At 34.7% G+C, this 19302-nt stretch overlaps 1 protein-coding gene across 2 annotated transcripts in view; it reads right to left on the bottom strand.

Moving 5' to 3' along the window:
• Positions 1 to 7574: 7574 nt before the first annotated feature.
• The window catches only part of LOC118203535 (uncharacterized), a 104579-nt gene continuing 92851 nt past the window's right edge, over positions 7575 to 19302 (bottom strand). For both annotated transcript variants that reach the window (XM_085824375.1, XM_085824379.1), the window contains one exon: positions 7575 to 9338. In XM_085824375.1, coding sequence (XP_085680501.1) covers positions 7633 to 9338 — 1706 coding nt within the window. In that variant the 3' untranslated portion in view covers positions 7575 to 7632. The remainder of the gene's footprint in view (positions 9339 to 19302) is intronic.

Here is a 19302-nt window from a genome sequence, read left to right as displayed (position 1 = left end):
AAAGTTGTTTTTAATAAAAGAGAAACAAACCAGTAATTAGCGCTAAAGCTGCTAAGTACACTTTATTAGTGCTATTATTATTATTTTTTCCTTTTTAAACTGCCATAATCAATTGGTTTATGAATCAAATCTTTAAACAACAGTTTCTACATACATGTGTTCATCTTTTCCGATTTAGCATATAACACATTCATATTTAAAAAAAAATAGAATAAATATTTTCTTGTGTTTTTCCAAAATTATTTGAAGTTATGGATAAAACTACAACTGTAATTAGTCCTTTAACATAAACTGTTGGACTAACTGTGACAACAAGGCTGCCCTAAAGTACTTCAGTAAAAGCCAAGGCTCCCACTTGATAGGTTGTACCAGACTGTTGCTCCGTAATTTTTCTTAAAGTTAAATGTAATGTCCGTGTATAACTTAAACCTGTTAATAAATATCTGTTACACTATACCGGACTCTTCTATGACCCTATCTAAAACGACACCTTTACAAAGTGACGCCCAACGTTTGAACCTCAAGTCTCCGACCGAAAGACTTGCTAGATGGGCGCTTGAAATTCAGTCTTTCAACCTGAAAGTACAATACATTCCTGGAAAGAAAAAAACGTCATCGCTGACATGCTGTCCCGTCCAAGCTCCGAACATGAAGTTTCACCTTGCGAGATTTCAAACATATCTGTAGTGGATATGCCCACAAGAAGACCAAAAGACATGCGGGAATCTCAACTTAAAGATGAAAACTTAAAAAAGATTATAGAAAATTTCGAATCCACTCAGAAAACTGAAGAATGTGCCAACTGGACTGAACGGGGATTCTTAATTAATCAAGGTGTTCTCTACCGATATGTCCCTGACTCTGATTCAGAAGAGGCCCAGTTAGTGATTCCCACTGCCGAGCGTGAATCCATCATGCGAAAGCACCATGATGACCCAATGGCTGGACATTATGGAGAGGAAGGAACATTCCAACGAGAGTAAGGAACATTGCCAGACGCTATTATTGGACTGGTATGAAAAAGTATATATCCGACTATGTGAAAAGCTGTTCTGAATGCAACCGCTACAAGGCTACCAACCAAAAGCCAGCTGGAAAGAACCCCTATCTATTCTCAACAATTTGAGATCATATCTATTGATTTGTTTGGGTCACTGCCAAAAACTGACACTGGAAAACAATGGATTTCATTGTCGAAGACTGTGCTACGCGATGGGCTGAATTATTTCCTCTTGCTCAAGCTACAGCACGCGACTGTGCTATAACCCTCATCGAAGACGTATTCATGCGGCATGGTATACCACGAAGAATAATCAGCGATAACAGCACCCAGTTTATCAGTGCAGTTTGCTGCACATTAAATATCAATCAAAACTTGATACCAGTTTACTTTCCTCAATCCAATTCTGTAGAACGGAAAAATAGAGACTTAAAACCTCGTCTTGCAACCTTAGTAGGAGATGCACATGACAACTGGCATTCGAAACTCCCAGTTATTCGCTTCGCTATGAATACGGCCGTCTGTAACACTACAGGCCATACACCAGCATTCCTAATGTTCGGGAAAGAGCTGGACTGTCGACGACGTTGTTGACGATTTCAAACATGTGGTTGAAAATGATAACTTTGTTCCTGAAATCACCCCTTATCTTAAACGATTCGAAACTATTACAAAGGACATACGACAGCGTACCGAAATAAAGCAAGATAAACGTAAAAAGCAATATGATAAAGGAAGGCGACAAGTGTTTTATTCACCAGGTGATAAGGTATGGGTCAATTTAAATCCCGTTAGCAATGCAAAAAACAAAAAGACTTCAAAGTTCATACCAAAGCGTGACGGTCCATACTTGGTAATGACACAGAAATCACCTACTTCCTATGTCCTTTCAAGCCTTAATAAACCATCAGACCTCTTAGGAACGTAACATACGTCTGCACTAACACCTTTCAAAGACTTGTCCACTTCTCCCATTCTTCCGCTCCGGAAGAGAGGTAGACCGCCATAAATTACTTTGCATTCCCGAAATAATCAAGAACTTGTGGTTCCGAACAGTGCTTCAAAGAGAGGTCCCCTTGCCCAGGAAAAAAAAAAAAAAAAAAAAAAAAAAAAAAAAAAAAACTGAGAATAGAGACAATGTTACAAGAGCAATGTTACAATCTTCCAGTTCTGTCTCCTTGCTAGGACGTCGGCGGAGACAGAGGGGGAGTTTGTAACCAATCCTTTAACATAAACTGTTGGACTAACTGTGACAACAAGGCTGCCCTCTGGTGAGTAGCCAGAGAAGTACTTCAGTAAAAGCCAAGGCTCCCACTTGATAGGTTGCACCAGACTGTTTCTCTGTAATTTTTCTTAAAGTTAAATGTAATGTCCGTGTGTAACTTAAACCTGTTAATAAATATTTGTTACACTATACCGGACTCTTCTATGACCCTATCTAAAACGACCCCTTTACACAACGATTTTCAAACTCTTCAGCACATTTCGTGACATTTCTACAAGAACAAAATCATCCTTACTCAGAAAACACCACAATAAATAATTCAGTTGAGAATTTTAGGTTTCTTAATAAGATGCATTTATATTTTTATCAATAATGTATAACAGTCCAGTTCAACATAACTACAAGCACTAAATCATCTTGTTCTGCAAAAGCAGTGTTAGTACAGTCAAAAGTCGTTAATCCGGACTCGTCGGAACTTCGAAGATTCCGGATTATAGATCATCAGTTTAAATCTGGTAAGATGGCATGAAGAAATTATAAAATTAAAAATATGAAACCGTAATTTATGAAATAAAGAACAATTATGATCTAAAGGGTATCAAAATTTACAAAAAAGAAGCTTAATATTTATTTGTTTACTTTATTAAATATTTCTTTCAATGTACGTTGTTTAAGTTGCTTCGTTTTTTATGTGATGACACTTTCTCTTTAATTCTATAAACAGACATAATTTCTTGTTCAGTTACAAAGTTCCGCAGTTCAAGTGATATAATTGCTGTGTCGAGAATACCGAGTAATTTGTCAATCGAAATTTTTTCCTTTCCAATAACCTCTGTGTCACTTTCTTCGCTATCGGAAGCAAATTATAATGACGAGGAATTTGATTTAAATCATATCAAAAACATCGAGATGTCTTTGATATGATTTAAATCATATCAAAATGATATGATCATTTAAATCATATCAAATTTGATATGATTTGATATGATCGGAGTACATCGAGATGAAATACTACATTTAGTAAGGAATTATAAGCCAAATAAAATAAAAACATCTGCCCTGAAGATAAGGATAGTGCTGACAGATCAACTTCCAGTTATTTGCGCGCCGCCACGTTTCCCCCCACCACACACACACGCAGAGCAGCGTGAAATTGATAAACAGATTTCGGAATGGTTAGATAAACAAAGGATATGCCTTTATCCATTTTTTGCAGCAATTCCACTTTTTGTTTAATGAACTTCGAAACATACTTTCGCTTTGCAAATCCTTTACATATTAGTAAATATAAATCAGAAATTCTATTCGACATAATCGAAAGTTCAAGCTTACTTTTATAAAATTGCTCTAACAGTCTGCAAAAAATAATAATTCGGATCCAATTCGAAGATTAAGGAACAACGCAATCTGCAACATTAACTGGATTAGATAGTTTTAGCTTACCTTATACCGTTCGTTATACATTAAACGCGCATTCGTAAACGTATTTTGCACATGCGCACACGCATATTGGCAGACGTAAAGGTCTTACGCGCACGCGTCAACACGACGCATGCGCAGAAAGTTTGTAGCTTTGAGGTCCGGATTATAGATCATTCCGGATTACGGGTGTCCGAATTAACGACTTTTGACTGTAATAACGATGGAAAAATAATTTACCAAATTTACAAAAAATTAAATTTAAAACGTTAATATAATTGTAGTACTTTGTAAAATTTGCCAGAAAAAGTAGTTTTAATTAAAACAATATTTTAATAAAATTTCTTTTACAATTTAATTACATGTTCATATCTGAATGGTATAAACTTAAATTATTTGCTTTGAAATCCCTTTTTTCATATCTGTAATCACAACTTAAATGTACTTATTATGGAAGCACATTTATAACTATTCTATTAAAAATTATCCACTGTGAACTAAGAAAATTTTCAGTTTACTTGTAGAACATTTTTTCAATAAGTATGCTCACAGGAATGGAAAATGTACAGAACTGCATGAAGTTGCAATATATGGAGTATTTTCTCTGAATAGCTGGATAATGGTGCCCTGTTATAAAGGTGCTAACACTGCATAAAAATACCATCTTCAAGAAGATTACTTTTCTATTTGAAAACAGTAACCTTCCTAATGGCAGAGCTGTGGAGTTGGAACTGGAGTCGCTAAAAACACATCAACTCCGATTCCAATTTTTGTTGGACAGTTTGAATTTGAAATAAAATTAAAGTGAATTGAAAAAAAAAAAAAAAAAAAAAAATTAATGACAAACTGAGTTATTTTTATTTATGCAATATATACATTAATAAATAGTAATTTTATATTTTATTGACATATTAATAAATAAATATAAAGGAGGAGAATGGATGTGATATTTGCCATTATTGATTAAACTGATTCATTTAATTACAAATCTCATTGGTAAATTTAGGTAAGCAGCAATAGCAACAAGTACTCCCAAAATTGATGCCATTCTTAGGAAGCAAGCAGGAAAAAGGAGCAATTATTGATCAAGCAACACAATGGGAAACCACATATTTGATGACATAGAGGTTGTCAGAATTAAGAACTTTTTTCGAATCTGTAAATAACCCTAATGTTTCACTAACGGAAAGACTGGTGTTGGTGTATTTAATTATGGCAAAGCACACTAGGGTTATCTGCCTAAGGGTAGGGATGTCTTCGTGGAGGACTTAGTGAAGGGAAACTAGCTCATATACACGCTACACATGGGAAAAACCACGAAAACACCCATGCAGTCAGCCTGTTCGCGGGATCCGAACCTCGGACTGAACTACCAGTGTTCAGCGACTTTACCGCTTGGCCGCTGGTGGGCCCAGAAAGACTGAGGAATGATCTTGCAGAACTGGAAACTCTTCTTTCTACACCGTATATAGCCACAAAAAAAAAAGCTACAATCTGAAGAATTAACAGGAGGCGAGAATGGGAAAGTATGATATTTGTTCTTTCTCAAATGGAGGGCTTATTGCAGAAAGAATCAGTTTTTCATGAAAAATATGAATAAAAGAGAAACTAGTTTGTTAGACAATGAGATCTGGCTGGGTTTAATATATGTAAATCCAAAACTCTAAATTTTGTTGAATGACGAACAAATTGAAAAGGCAAAGAAAGCCATCTATGAACTTTCATTAAGAATGAAATTATTCTCAGAACAATTCAAGTATTCAAATCAGGACAGACAAACTGCAGACATTGCAACTGAGTCTCTATCCCCTTCTTCCAGTGATGAATTAGATTTTGAGAAATATTATGGATAATATTGAAAAGGCTAAGGCAAAGCAAATGCAAATAAAAGAACCAAGAGCCTTTAGATATAAAAATAATCAAATACAAACAAGATTTCCACACAGCCTTTGTAGAAATAGACAAATATGATTGCTCTTGCAAGACACATCTTTTAGAATTCATAAAAATCTATGCTGAAAAGTTGAAAGAAGTAGCCCTAACACTAATAGCTCTTCCTTCTACTAAAGTTAGTGTGGAAAGATTCTTCTCAGCTTTGAAGTTTATCAAATAGGATCTACGGTCCTCTAACAAAGAAGATTTTACCAAAGCTATGTTTTTCAGAAATTACTAATGCCAGTTTTTCCATTCCATTATAAATGCTAATTAATATAAATAATTTGCTATGCCATCCTTTTTTGTAGCATCTATTATTTCTTTAATATTAAAAAAATAAGCTGTAACACATGTATATATATTTACATATATGAGGGAGTTGGATTCTTTAAGTTTAAAATTCCAAAAGTCGGGGTCGGAGTCAGTTATTTTTCCTACAGACTCCACAGCCCTGCCTAATGGTAAGCACTCTTTTTCTGGGGTACTGATATAAAACAAGATTTTGTCTTACTTCATTAATCAGATTAGAATCTTTATACTAAACAATGTCCAAGTACTTTTCAGAATGCTTTCAAATGCTAGTTTTTCTTAAGTTCTGGTTACCCACTATGTTTTTCACTAATACCAATAAAATATAATGTAGTAATTCTTTTGGAGAAATTTTTGCAGGAAATGTAACAAAAATATAACGATTTCATTAATATTTACAGAATGGGGGGAAAAGAAATCAAAATAAATGAATTCCAATAAAGATACATTTTATGAAACATTTTTCTTTATATAATATAAACCATATGAAAATATGGAATTTTCAATTGATGTCTGATAATGTATACAGTCAAAAGTCGTTAATTCGGAAACCCATAATCCGGAATGATCTATAATCCGGACCTCAAAGCTTCAAACTTTCTGCGCATGCGTCTCGTTGACGCATGCGCGTAAGGCCTTTACGGCTGAGAATATGCTTGTGCGCGTGCGCAAAATACGTTTACGAGTGCGCGTTTAATGTATAACGGACGGTATAAGCTAAGCTAAAATTATTTAATTATCTATTTCAGTTAATGTTGCAGATTGCGTTGTTCCTTAATCTTCGAATTGGATCCGGCTTATTATTTTTGCAGACAGACAGAGCAATTTTATAAAAGTAAGCTTTAACTTTCGATTATGTCAAATAGAATTTCTGATATATATTTATTAATATGTAAATGATCTACAAAGCGAAAGTATGTTTCGAAGTTCATTAAACAAAAAGTGGAATTGCTACAAAAAATGGATAAAGGCATATCCTTTGTTTATCTAAACTTTAACGTTTGTTTATCTAAACTTTGTTTATCTTTAATGCCGCGGCGCCGCGCAATGAATTGGAAGTTGATCTGTCAGCACTATCCTTATCTTCAGGGCAGATGTTTTTATTTTATTTGGCTTATAATTCCTTACTAAATGTAGTATTTCTGCTCAATATACTCCGTCTTTGATATGATTTAAATCAAATTCCTCATCATTATAATTTGCTTCCGATAGCGAAGAAAGTGACACAAAGGTTACTGAAAACGAAAAAATTTCGATTGAAAATTAGTCGGTATTCTCGACACAGCAATTATAGGACTTGAACAGCGGCACTTTGTAACTGAACAAGAAATTATATCTGTTTATAGAATTAAAGAGAATGTATTATCACATAAAAAACGAAGCAACTTAAACAACTTACATTGAAAGAAATGTTTAATAAAGTAAACAAATAAATATTAAGCTTTTTTTTTTGTAAATTTTGATACCCTTTAGATCATAATTGTTCTTTATTTCATAAATTACAGTTTCATATTTTTAATTTTATAATTTCTGCATGCCATCTTACCAGATTTAAACTGATGATCTATAATCCGGAATAGCCGAAGTCCCGACGAGTCCGGATTAACGACTTTTGACTGTACTCTAAAACAAATTTCAGCACAATACATTTGGCTTTTCAATGGGATAATGAAAACAGAAAGCACATTCGAAATAATAAAATTTATAGCAGAAAAATCAATTGTATGTAGGAATTTATTCCATGTCATGCCATATTATTATTTGGAAGGAAAATTACATACTGAGAAAATAAAGCATTATTTGGTAAAGCATCTGGAAATTGATTTGGCATTATTAATTGCTGTGAAATACCATTTTCTGAAATTGGATTTAGCAGGACTGTGGACTTAGGATTTGAAGTCTGAGTTGCTTGAGACTGCATTGGGGTTTCAGGCACTTTCCCACCACATATATCAATCCATTCATTTATTCCTTTCAGAAGAGAACTCAATGATTTTTTATTCAAGTTGCTCTTATTAGATCGAATCTTTTTGTATAAGTCATGAGTCTTTTTAAGAACACTTTCAAAAAGTTCAGAACAGTCCTCTGTATTTTTTTCTGCAATATCATCCATAGATTCATTTACAGCAACTTGGTCTAAAACAGGATATGAAAAATGTGGAGTTAACAAGTTCCAAACAACAGCGTGAATATGTGGACAAAGACTGCCATTAATTAAATTATGAACACAATTGCATGTGAACATATGTATACAAATATCACATTCTTCACATCTTAAATTGCAGTGCTCAAGGCAAGTCGTCATTTCATGACTTACATAAAAATTCTCTTCCTTTGATTGAATTAACCATAATTTTTCTGAAACAGCACATATATCACTAGTGAGTATTTCCAAACCTAAATTGTGACAAGCATTTATACTTTCAAGGGCTAAATTAATTTTTTCTTCATCAATTGAATTTGAAAAACGATCCAGCATCTTGTCTCGAACAAATTTCATCAAAACAAATATAAATTTATTTAGTTTTGTTTTCTTTCCTTCTCGACAACAGTATCGCAATATGCGATACATGATTTCCAAATGAATGTCTGTACTTAAATTTATATCCTTGCGATAGCAACAAGCCCATTTCTCCAGATTACATCCAAAATATTGTTGAATTAAGTTGCCTAAATCTTTAGTTTGGGAATCATTTAAAAGTTTTTCCAGAAAATTTTCAAACATTACAGAAAATACTGTTTTATCCTGACATTCAAGAAGAATTCTCATAGTTTTATATACATCACTTCTTTTTTCTGTATCACCTTTAAAGAGTTTCAGTTGCCCCCTGATTCTGCTATCTACATACCACATACCCCATAGCCATTTTGCTTCATCATTCATCACTTCTCTCCATGTATCATAAAACAAGGGAATATTCTCTGATATAAAATAAGTTGCAGATAAAGGTCCAGCAGATTGTTTAATGGCATCAAAGAACTGAGTTATTACAGATTTATCAACTTTACTGCTGATGCAAAATGCAGCCGGAAAAGCAAGATCATATTCATCCATGACGAAAAGCACAGTGAGGTAAAAAGGGCCACCTCTTCTACGAAACAGCGAAATCACACAGACTACTTTTTTACTTGAAGTAAGAAGTATATGTTTTTGGAATTCTGTCATAATAACCAGCAAAAATTCATCTTGTGTTGCAACTCCATTAATAAAATCTTTGTGTCTGTATGCTAGGATGGGAGAATTTTGTATTTGGTGACAAAGATGAACCCAATGGTCAACACTTTCAGCATCATTTAACTCACTGTTATATGCTTTACAATTATAAGCATTTTTGATGTTACGGATATCTTTCCTCTTTAGAAAATGCAGTTGAAAATGATCCTTAGTTGACTGAGAGTCTCGTATGCCATCGAGTAATTTTTCAAATGAAATTCCTTTAGAGACATTTTCTGGAAAAAAAAAAAAAAAGTCTATTACTCATGTATTAAAAATACATAATAAAAAAATAAATAAATATCTGTCATTTAGACTTACACTTAATGAGCTGATTTTACTCAGTCATAATTACACAAGACCTTACCAAATATGCAAGTGTTATAGTGCACAGTTAGAACATCAAGTATAAAATTTGAGTAATATTTCATTTTATTTCAATTCTTCCACTTGCTGCATACACCAACAACTTTGTTGGCAATGCAATCAACTTTAAACCAGCAATGTGCAGTTCAAATCGAGTTGGCATTAACACTGCTTTTATGGGTATTATTAATTCTTTGATCTTATTATGAATATATAATGTATACATTTATAAAAAATACTTTTTAAGATATACAAAGATAAAAGATTTTTAAGATATTGCTGCTTGCTTGTTTAGAAACAAGCAGGATCATGGCCTTACACTATTTACATTATAAACAAACATTATAAACAATCTGGGAACTACTTAGTATAGCCGTAGTAAGGGGCTAGCCCAGGGGTGGGCAAACGTTTTCGGTCGCGGGCCAAAATTCGAAAAAAAAAAAAAAATAATAATAATAACTTTGGAGGGCCAAGATACATTGTTCTCAAATTTTAAAACGAATATACAAGTATTACAATTTAAATATGTTAATGAGATGAATGCAATTGCAATTTCATTTTTAAACGTTCCTTATACAGTCAAAAGTCGTTAATTCGGACACCCATAATCCGGAATGATCTATAATCCGGACCTTAAAGCTACAAACTTTTTCCGCATGCGTCGCGTTGACGCATGCGCATAGGCGTTTACACGTGCGCGTAAGACCTTGACTACTGCGCATATGCGTATGCGCAAGTGCAGAATACGTTTTCGCCTGCGCGTTTAATGTATAACGGACGGTGTAAGCTAAAATTATCTAATTATCTATTTCAGTTAATGTTAATGATTGCGTTGTTCCTTAATCTTCGAATTGGATCCCGCTTATTATTTTTTGCAGACTGTAAGAGCAATTTTATAAAAGTAAACTTGAACTTTCGATTATGTCAAATAGAATTTCCGATGCTGGAACTTCCAAAGGATCTACAAACGAAAGTATGTTTCGATGTCCAACAAACAAAAAGTGGAATTGCTGCAAAAAATGGATAAAGACATGAAGAATGTGACAGAGAGGTTAGTGAAAACGAAAAAATTTCGATTGACAAGTTAGTCGGTATTCTCGGCACAGCAATAACGGGACTTGAACAGCGGAACTTTGTAACTGAACAAGAAATTATGTCTGTTTATAGAATTAAAGAGAAAGTATTATCACATAAAACGAAGCAACTTAAACAACTTACATTCAAAGAAATGTTTAATAAAGTAAACAAATAAATATTAAGCTTTTTCTTTTAGTAAATTTTGATACCCTTTAGATCATAATTGTTCTTTATTTCATAAATTACGGTTTCATATTTTTAATTTTGTAATTTCTGCATGCCATCTTACCATATTTAAACTGATGATGTATAATCCGGAAAAATCGATAATCCGGAATCGTCGAAGTCCCGACGAGTCCGGATTAACGACTTTTGACTGTATTGAGTTTCGAAGTGAGGTGTACTGATTCTAAGGAACAAGGCTAAATGCTCATCTGTCAGTCTAGTTCTGAAATAATTATTTCTAAGGTTCATAGCTGAAAACACTTGTTCACATATATAAGATGAAGCAAACATAGCGCTGATTTTCTGGGCATGATTTTCTGGCCGCTTCCCTTTCAAATGTTTTTGAAAAAAAATTGCAAAAAAGAATCACTTTTTAAAATTTTATTATTAAATACCAGGAAACAAAGCAAAACAAAATATGTAAGTTTTTAATTTGAATTTTTAATATTTTACAGGTGTAAAAATATTTAGTTTTGATATTAGTTTACTATCTTGAGTTATCTCAGGCAAATGAAAAAAGTTAAATATTAATCTTTGTATGATAGTTTTTGAAACAAAGGACAACACAAAATGACCTGACATTCTGTACAATGGTATCTGATCTCTTTTCTTACTGGCTTACCTCTGGAATCTCTTTTACGGGAGCACAAAGTACACTGTCTCGTTGGATTTGATTTTTTGGTACAATTCGGTTTCGAGGGCCGTAAAAACTCGCCAAACTATTGTTGATGCCAATGCTGCCAAAAATAATTGCGGCAAGAAAGGAAGTATAATAGTAAATAACTATCCAAGATTGATGCTTTAATTTAGATGAAAGGTTAATTTCATATAATACTTTTTTATTATTATAATTTATATGAAAAAGGCTAAACATGACTGAATGGAAGCATAAGAGTAAATAACTATTTCAGATCATTATTATAATTTATATAAAAATTGCTAAACATAACTGAATGGATGCCTGTATCGCTATTTCGCTAGCGACTTATCGCTAAAGCATAATTTCATCTCGTTGGTTGTTCAAATGTAATTTTCTATAATGAATGATGCCTTTTCTTTGAAAATGTTCAGAATCGGAATTCAGAAGTGCAGAATCGCTCACTTATTTGTTTGCCGCTTTTTACAAGGGTAAAAAACAATTGGATTTTTGTCAATTTTATTTTACTTTTTGAATGAAAATAGGTCGATGTGTACATAGATAAAGTCAAGAGGGTGCGCAGTGCCATTTTTGTGCAATTCTGGGATTTTTTTTTAAGTGAAAATAGGTCGATGTGCACATGGATACCGAGTATGTGCATTTCTTAAAAACGCGTCAAGCAGTGAGTGATTCTGCACTTTACCCAAAATTCTATTGCCGACTTTTCATCATGCGCAATTCCCAAATTGTTAAATCCATAGGTTATCAAAAAAGGGTATAAAAATTAAACTAGTACTTCAATAGCGTCTTAAGAAATATAGAACTATATAAACTTACGCAATCTGAAACCAGCGCGTACGCTAGATTTGGCGCTTTTGTGCATACATTTTCGCTGAAATTTTTTTACTACCCTCAAAACAGAAGAGTACCGATTTTTTTTTTCAATAGCATGAATAACATCTGGAAAATGCCTTTAGGTTAACCTGAGTGGTAAATGACTATGCTAGGTCATCCTGATGTGGCAGAAAATTCTTATTTTACTTTTTTTCAATGCAATTATCCTTCTTTACGAATTATTAATCCACAAGCCGATGTGTACTATGCAACAGGGAAAACAGGTGACCAGTCCCGCCAAAAGAACCGCGAAACCAACAAAACTTGTGCCAAAATTGAATATTTCCTTTCATTTTCTCCACGCCGAGTAAAACCGAGATAAAACAAATCGTACTGACAAATTCTGCTTCACCAGAGTTTTCCCGCGATAATAATTAACTGCAATATGTACGAACCCGAGATAACTCCGATCAGGCAAGCGGTTAAATTTGGGAAACTTGCTTTCGATAATGATTTGTAAAACTCTAACTTTGGCATATTTACACACAACTGCTTGAGATGATTGTTAGATTGCAACTCAATTCAAGCTGCAAATCTGACCTCACTGCTTCACAATTTACGTTGAAAGGCATGGTAAAAATATCCAATTCTGTTTGAAATTTGTTCTGAAATCTGAAATCTTGCTTCTCTTCATTTACTGAGGGTAGTGAATTTAACCTCGAGAAATGAGACAAGTTGTTCTTAGCTAGCTGCCCAGCAAACAGATTAGGTTTTAGTTTAAAAAGTTGAGGTGGGCCCAGATATCATCGATAAATTGATTTTTCCTTTGCATCTTGACATTCAAGTTGCTCATATGACAAAGAAGATCTGCGAAAAATGCAAAGTCCGAAGGCCATTCTGCATCTTATAACATTTCGCATTCTGGAGAACATTGTTTCTCATGGAAGAACGACACAATGTCGTCTTTTAGCTGCCAAACTCACTCGAAAATACATCCTGTATTAACCCACCTTACTTTCGTGTAATACAGTACATCAGAGTATTCAGATTGCACCGGACTGAAGAAAATCTCGAAACTGCCTGTGAGCTCACGAGATCGAATAGTATATACAAACTTCACAACTGTATCATTCATATTCAATGCAGATTTACACAGAGCATCTTAATGTATAACACAATATAGAAAAACAACATTGTTCCCGGGATAGTTTTGATTAAAGAGGCCAAGAAATGCAGATTTTTTCCCTGTCATATTTGGTGCTTCATCGGTCATAATATTACATATATTTGTTATAGGCACTTTCAAAGTTAAAAGCCCTTCCTGAAATTCACGAAAAATATCACATCCCATTGTAGTTCCCTTTAAAGAATGCATGCACGCCAGTTCCTCGGTAATTTCAAAGTTCTCATCAACACCTCTTGTAAAAAATACTAATTGAGCAGTATCATTTATATTAGTGCTTTCATCCATAGCTATAGAGCAAAATTTAAACTAACCAATCTTTGACCCCAATTGTGATGTTAAATTTTTAACGATGAAGTTACCATTTTTCGAGATAAGCTTACAGTCTCAAATTATTTTTCTTGCCTGGACATAAAACATCACAGACTTGGAGCATGCATTGTTTAATGAACTCCACTGAAAGCTTTATTATTTTTAGCAATATTGTACGTTATAATGTAACTTGCATGTTTAGCTGCCTCTTGGATACTGTTTATCTTCTAGAAAAATTTTGTTGGCCTAATAATTTTTTACAAAGACCTTCTGCATTTTGTTTTCTTTCATATTCGGACATTGCTTCGTAATTGAAATTCTTATGCTGAGATGTGAAACGACGGGAAATGTTATATTCTTTGAAGACTGCTACAGCTTCATTGCAAATGAGACACACTGGTTTATCTTTTCCAACTGTATAAAAAAAATATTTCCAAGTCCATTCATCATTAAAAGCACGGCACTCGGAATCCACTTTACGTTTTTTAGTAGCCATTTTAGGGCTGAAATATTTTACGAATAACCCAAACAAGCACTAGCTACACTATACTTTTAATAATTTCACCACTATTCACAATGATGCTATATGTCCACAATCTTTCCATACGCAATCGATAATATTATAACTTGCGCCAAAAGAAAAAGCTGGAGTTTAAAATGCTGCGTCTGCCACATGTGAGCTTTAATTAGATTCCTATACGTCTGCTCTCCGAGAAAGCGATAACGCTTTTTTGACGCCAATCTAAAGCTATAAGTAACAAAGAACTCCCACTTTTAACAATTTGCCAATTGAAAGCTGTCTGTGCTTGTTATTTCCGTCGATTTATGCTTTGTAGAATAAAAAATAGATAAAGTAAAAAAGATCATCAGTCCTTTGGGAAAAAAAAAATAATAATATTTAAACAAAGTAGAAAGGAGATGGATATATAATATATAAATATATATTTCTTTTAATTTGCCTTGGGCTGGCAAATTAAAATTCTATCCGCGGGCCGGATAGAACATTCCGGCAGGCCAGAGTTTGCCCATCCTTGAGCTAGCCTTTCATAATGAATGACTTTAGGCTTAGAAATCAGTGACTTACGAATCTGAACTAAGACGTCGTTCAGCCTGTTTAGGACTGTGTAAGGACCATTCCAAGGTGAGTGTAGTTTAAGAGAGAATCCTTTCCGTCGAATTGGATTTCACAATCACACTTTCTCACCTTCGCTGAATCGATGTCCTGTAGCTCTCGTGTCGTATCGGTCTTCGTCTTCTCCATTGCCGCCAAGTTATCTTGTTTTCGTGCAAAATTTGGATCACTTCAAACGTGCCTGGAGATCTTGGATGCACTCAGACAATGAATCATGCAGAGGGGGACGAAACAAGAGTTCAAAGGCAGATGAAGGCTACAAGTGAAGTGCATTTGCAATGGGGAATAGCCGGGAGTCTCATGGATAGCACTTAAATAGGCTAGTAAGAACAGTGGTAATTTCTTGTCCCAGTCTTGTTGGTTTCTGGAAACCAGCACCGAGAGGTTACTATGGATGATTCGATTAAACCTCTACATCAAGCCGTCTGACTGGGAATGTAAAGGGTCTGTGTTTTGTCAATGCCAAGTAGCTTGCAGAGTTCTTTTATTACAGACAATGCAAAATTTCTGTTCCTTGATGAGAATGTAACTGAAGCGACACTCCGCACCTGGAAATCCAATGCTGTATCATTACCTCTGCTGCTGTGACAGCCACTTGATCAGGAATAGGATATGCTTCAGGCCACTTGGTGAAGTAATCAATGACAACGAGGATATATTTGTTGCCATCAACAGTTTGTGACAGGGGTTCCAGGATGTCAAAGGTAATACATTCAAAAGGTGCTTCTGCATTGTAATGTTGTAGCTTCCCCTCGGATGCGTTTCTTTAGTGCTTTCAACCCACACAAACATCACAAGTATAACTAGTAGTCATTGGCACCACTTTTACACGTCATCCTTTGCATTATTCCAGTAAAAGGCTCTCGAACTCTCTGCGAAGTCTTCATTATTACGAACTGGCCTTCTCTAGGACTGCTATGTAGTTCTTTAGGGACATCCAGGATACAGGATCTTGGGAGTATCAGTTGTCAACGGAATATCTTTCCATCACCTGATTTGAATTTCGGGTATGCCGTTTCAAATATGGAGCGAGTTCCAGAGAGCCCAATACTGTTTTGCCGTCGGACTACAGATCGAAATGTCCTGCCAGGTATATAACTTTTTTTATGTTGACATGACGCTTGGCAATGATTACAAATTTAAGTTAAATGCGCTAAATGTTGACGAAAAATTTTAGCAAAAATTTCTTTCCATATACTAAAAACAGATTTTGTTAATGATACTCATAGGCCAAAAGATTACATTTAGTGCTACGGTAGAGTCCCGCAAACTCGACATAATGTGGACTGAGAGACACTCGAGTTTTACAGAATAAAGGGTGGGGTTTTCAGAACTCTTAATATTTAACTGCAAATTAATCTAGACATTTGTAGCACAATATTGGACATGGAAAAGTACAGCATACAATTAAATTACTGTTGATTTTTTATGTCACGTTCTAGCACAATAGGAGTCTTAAAAAGAACAAATAACCTAAGATAATAGAGTAAAAAAATCTTACATATCAAAATGATGAAAAATTATTATTAGTTGTTGGCAGAAAAAATCGTGTGATGGTAGATTGTCTCGCACACTCATTCCGTTGTCGTGTAGCTTCATCCCGTAGGCAACGGAGGAACAAAATGTCCATACCAGATGCACCTTGCTTCTCCATGTAATGGAGCATGTCTTTAGTCCTTCACTAAGAGTCTTCATTTTAGCTTTTCTCTTGTCATCAATCTCTTCATTTTATCATTCATGTTCATTTTTATCCACATTGTCTTTCACTAGTGCAACTAATTGTGCATGTCCTAAAATTTCACAATTTTTATTTTGTCCCATCCATTCTTCAGCAGTAGCAACAGTAACTTCTTCGCAGCCTGGAATTTTCTTAAGTAAGTCCACTATTTCCCAATTTTCTGTCTCTTCTCTGCTTTCGTGAAATTCGTTTTCCTCAATGGTCCAGCAACTTTCTCCAGGAATGAACGAGGCTTATCTGCTCGATTTCACTCAAAGAATGTGCTATCCATCCAACATATATATTTTCTTCAATTTCTTGATCATATCACACCCTTCCTCCATGGCTAGGACAAGAGATGAAAGAAGTATACGTCTGTATTTTTTCTTCAATGCCTCCAAAACACTCTGGCCCATTGGCTGACACACTGAAGTTATGTTAGGAGGGAGAAACACGGCTCTTATATCTTCGTCTCGTAACTGCTCTGAATCAGGTTGGGATGCGGCATTGTCTGGAATGTGAATCATCTTTCTTGGTAAAACTTTTCCACTGATGGAACGAACTGCTAATAAAACCAATCATTAAATATTGTTCCTTTCATTCATGAGTTTGACTGATTCCGGTACCAAACAGGAATGTTGAAATAGTTGGTTTCGGTTTCATTTCTGTAACGTTTTTAAACGACTGGTTTTTTTTTTTTTTTTTTTTTTTTTCCTATAAGTGCTAGTTTGAGTTTATTTCTGTCTGTTGCATTGCAGTATGCCAAACCACTCTTCTTGCTTCTTTTGTATATGGGTGCCGATTTGTCTTCACTGGATGCCAGCATCGAAGGTAGCATTCGAAAATTCAGATCGGTCTCATCACAATTATAAATTTGGTCTCCAGATATACCCTCCTTTTCAATTAGTTTATGGAAATTATCCTTGAATATTGCAGCATTTTTTAAGCTAGAAGATAGCTTTTTCACAGAAACGTTTAACTGCCTGATGTCGCACCTCATTATCTACCCCTCGTGTCAGCCAGCATTAGCAGTAAGTACAGGCTCTCCTTCTTGAAATTCATAATAAAATTTTAGGACTTTCTCTTGTTTAATTGGTCCTGAAAGGGATGACCCTCTTCCCTTTGCTGCCTAAACCACAAATAAAGCGCCTCGGTCACTTTTTCGTATTCACCACCTTTCAGACTTTTTCTTTCCTTTAAACTACCCGTACATGCACTTTTCACACACCAGATTTGATTTTGGACCACTTCTTTTTCCAGCCTACAAAGTAGTCTGTCCAATGACTAAATCCATGATAATTTTGTTTACATTTATCCCCCTCTGTCCAGTCTCTTAAAGACATCTGCTTTTTATTTCCACTGCCATGTCAGTTTCTTTTCTTTTCGAATGACATTTTCACTTCACAGAATATCAAAAGTTCCCCAAAGTATCCCCAAAGTTAACACTTATATGCCAGGATGTGAACTGAGGAACAATACCTGCAATGAACTGGTGTGAGTTTAGTTTGCAATAAGATGCAGTCACAAAGCTTCAGCTTCCTAACTTTTCGCAACAATAGAAAGGAATGTGAGCCAGTGACCAGCTACTACCCAACTTCTTTCGTAAGCAAGCAGCGACGCCAAGTATTACAACGTAGCTTGAAATTTGTTAAGGCAGTTCCAAAAATTAATGGCACAATGCGAAAATGGCAAAAATTACAGAAAGCGAACACTCAAGCCTTTGACCAGAACAGGAAAAGCATTCGCATTATATGTACTGTATGTAATATTTGCTCTGTTTGGCCTAGAGATATCTTAAAAAAGTTCCTAAAAGTTTGCGAGTTATATGGAATGTCGAGATATCGGGAGTCAAGTTTACGGGACTCTACTGTATTTGAATTAAGAATAACCGATTTTTTATTCACATAAACCCAGAACTGGCACCAGAGCTTGTATGGCCACACCAGGCAGCAGAATTTAAGGAAGACAAAATTTTTGGAGTTTAGAGAAGCACAAGTAACAAAACAGTAAAGAAATTAAGGGATGATAAAATTTTTAAAATTTAGGGAAAGCACTGGAATCCAAAATTAAGGGGCAACAAAGAACTTAGAAAGGCACTTGGTAGCAGAATTTAGGACTCGCAGAGAATGCATCAGGCGGCAAAATATCTAGCCCCTGCCCTCAGTAAGCTGAAGTATATGTGGGAATTAATTTTATTCAGGACTCAGATAAGATCATGTGCAAAAATTAGGCATAAGTATAACAAATAACTAAAGCATGTGCAAGAATAAATAACTTAAGCATGTGCAAGATTTAGACGTACGTATTAAATAACTAAATTAATAACATTCAGTCTTAAATGTCTCAGTGCACAACAGAAGCAAGACAAAATTTAATAGAAAATTTTGTCTTTCGTCACCACTTTCATGCTACATAGCCAATAATGTATAGCGACGCTGTTAAGCTAGGATAAAACTATACCTTAATGATTCCAAACAATTTCAGTAAATACAGAACACTGCACTGTTCCTTAACTTTCTGATTTGGTCCATCTTATTATTTTTTTGCAGGCTATTATAATTACAGGAATTTTATGAAAATTAAAGTTTGAACTTTCGATTATGTCGAAAAGGGTTTCTAATTCTGGAGCTGCAACAGGATCTGCAAAGCGAAAGTATGTTTCGATGTGCATTAAGCAAAAAGTGGAATAGCTGGAAAAAAAAATGGATGTGGGTATA

The sequence above is a fragment of the Stegodyphus dumicola genome, chromosome 1, assembly GCF_044657685.1.
Source record: "Stegodyphus dumicola isolate Sdum_Otavi_A_Nest chromosome 1, ASM4465768v1".
NCBI classification, from domain to species: domain Eukaryota; kingdom Metazoa; phylum Arthropoda; class Arachnida; order Araneae; family Eresidae; genus Stegodyphus; species Stegodyphus dumicola.
Note: the sequence above shows the minus strand (reverse complement) of the source record. Positions and strands in the feature narration are given on the sequence as shown.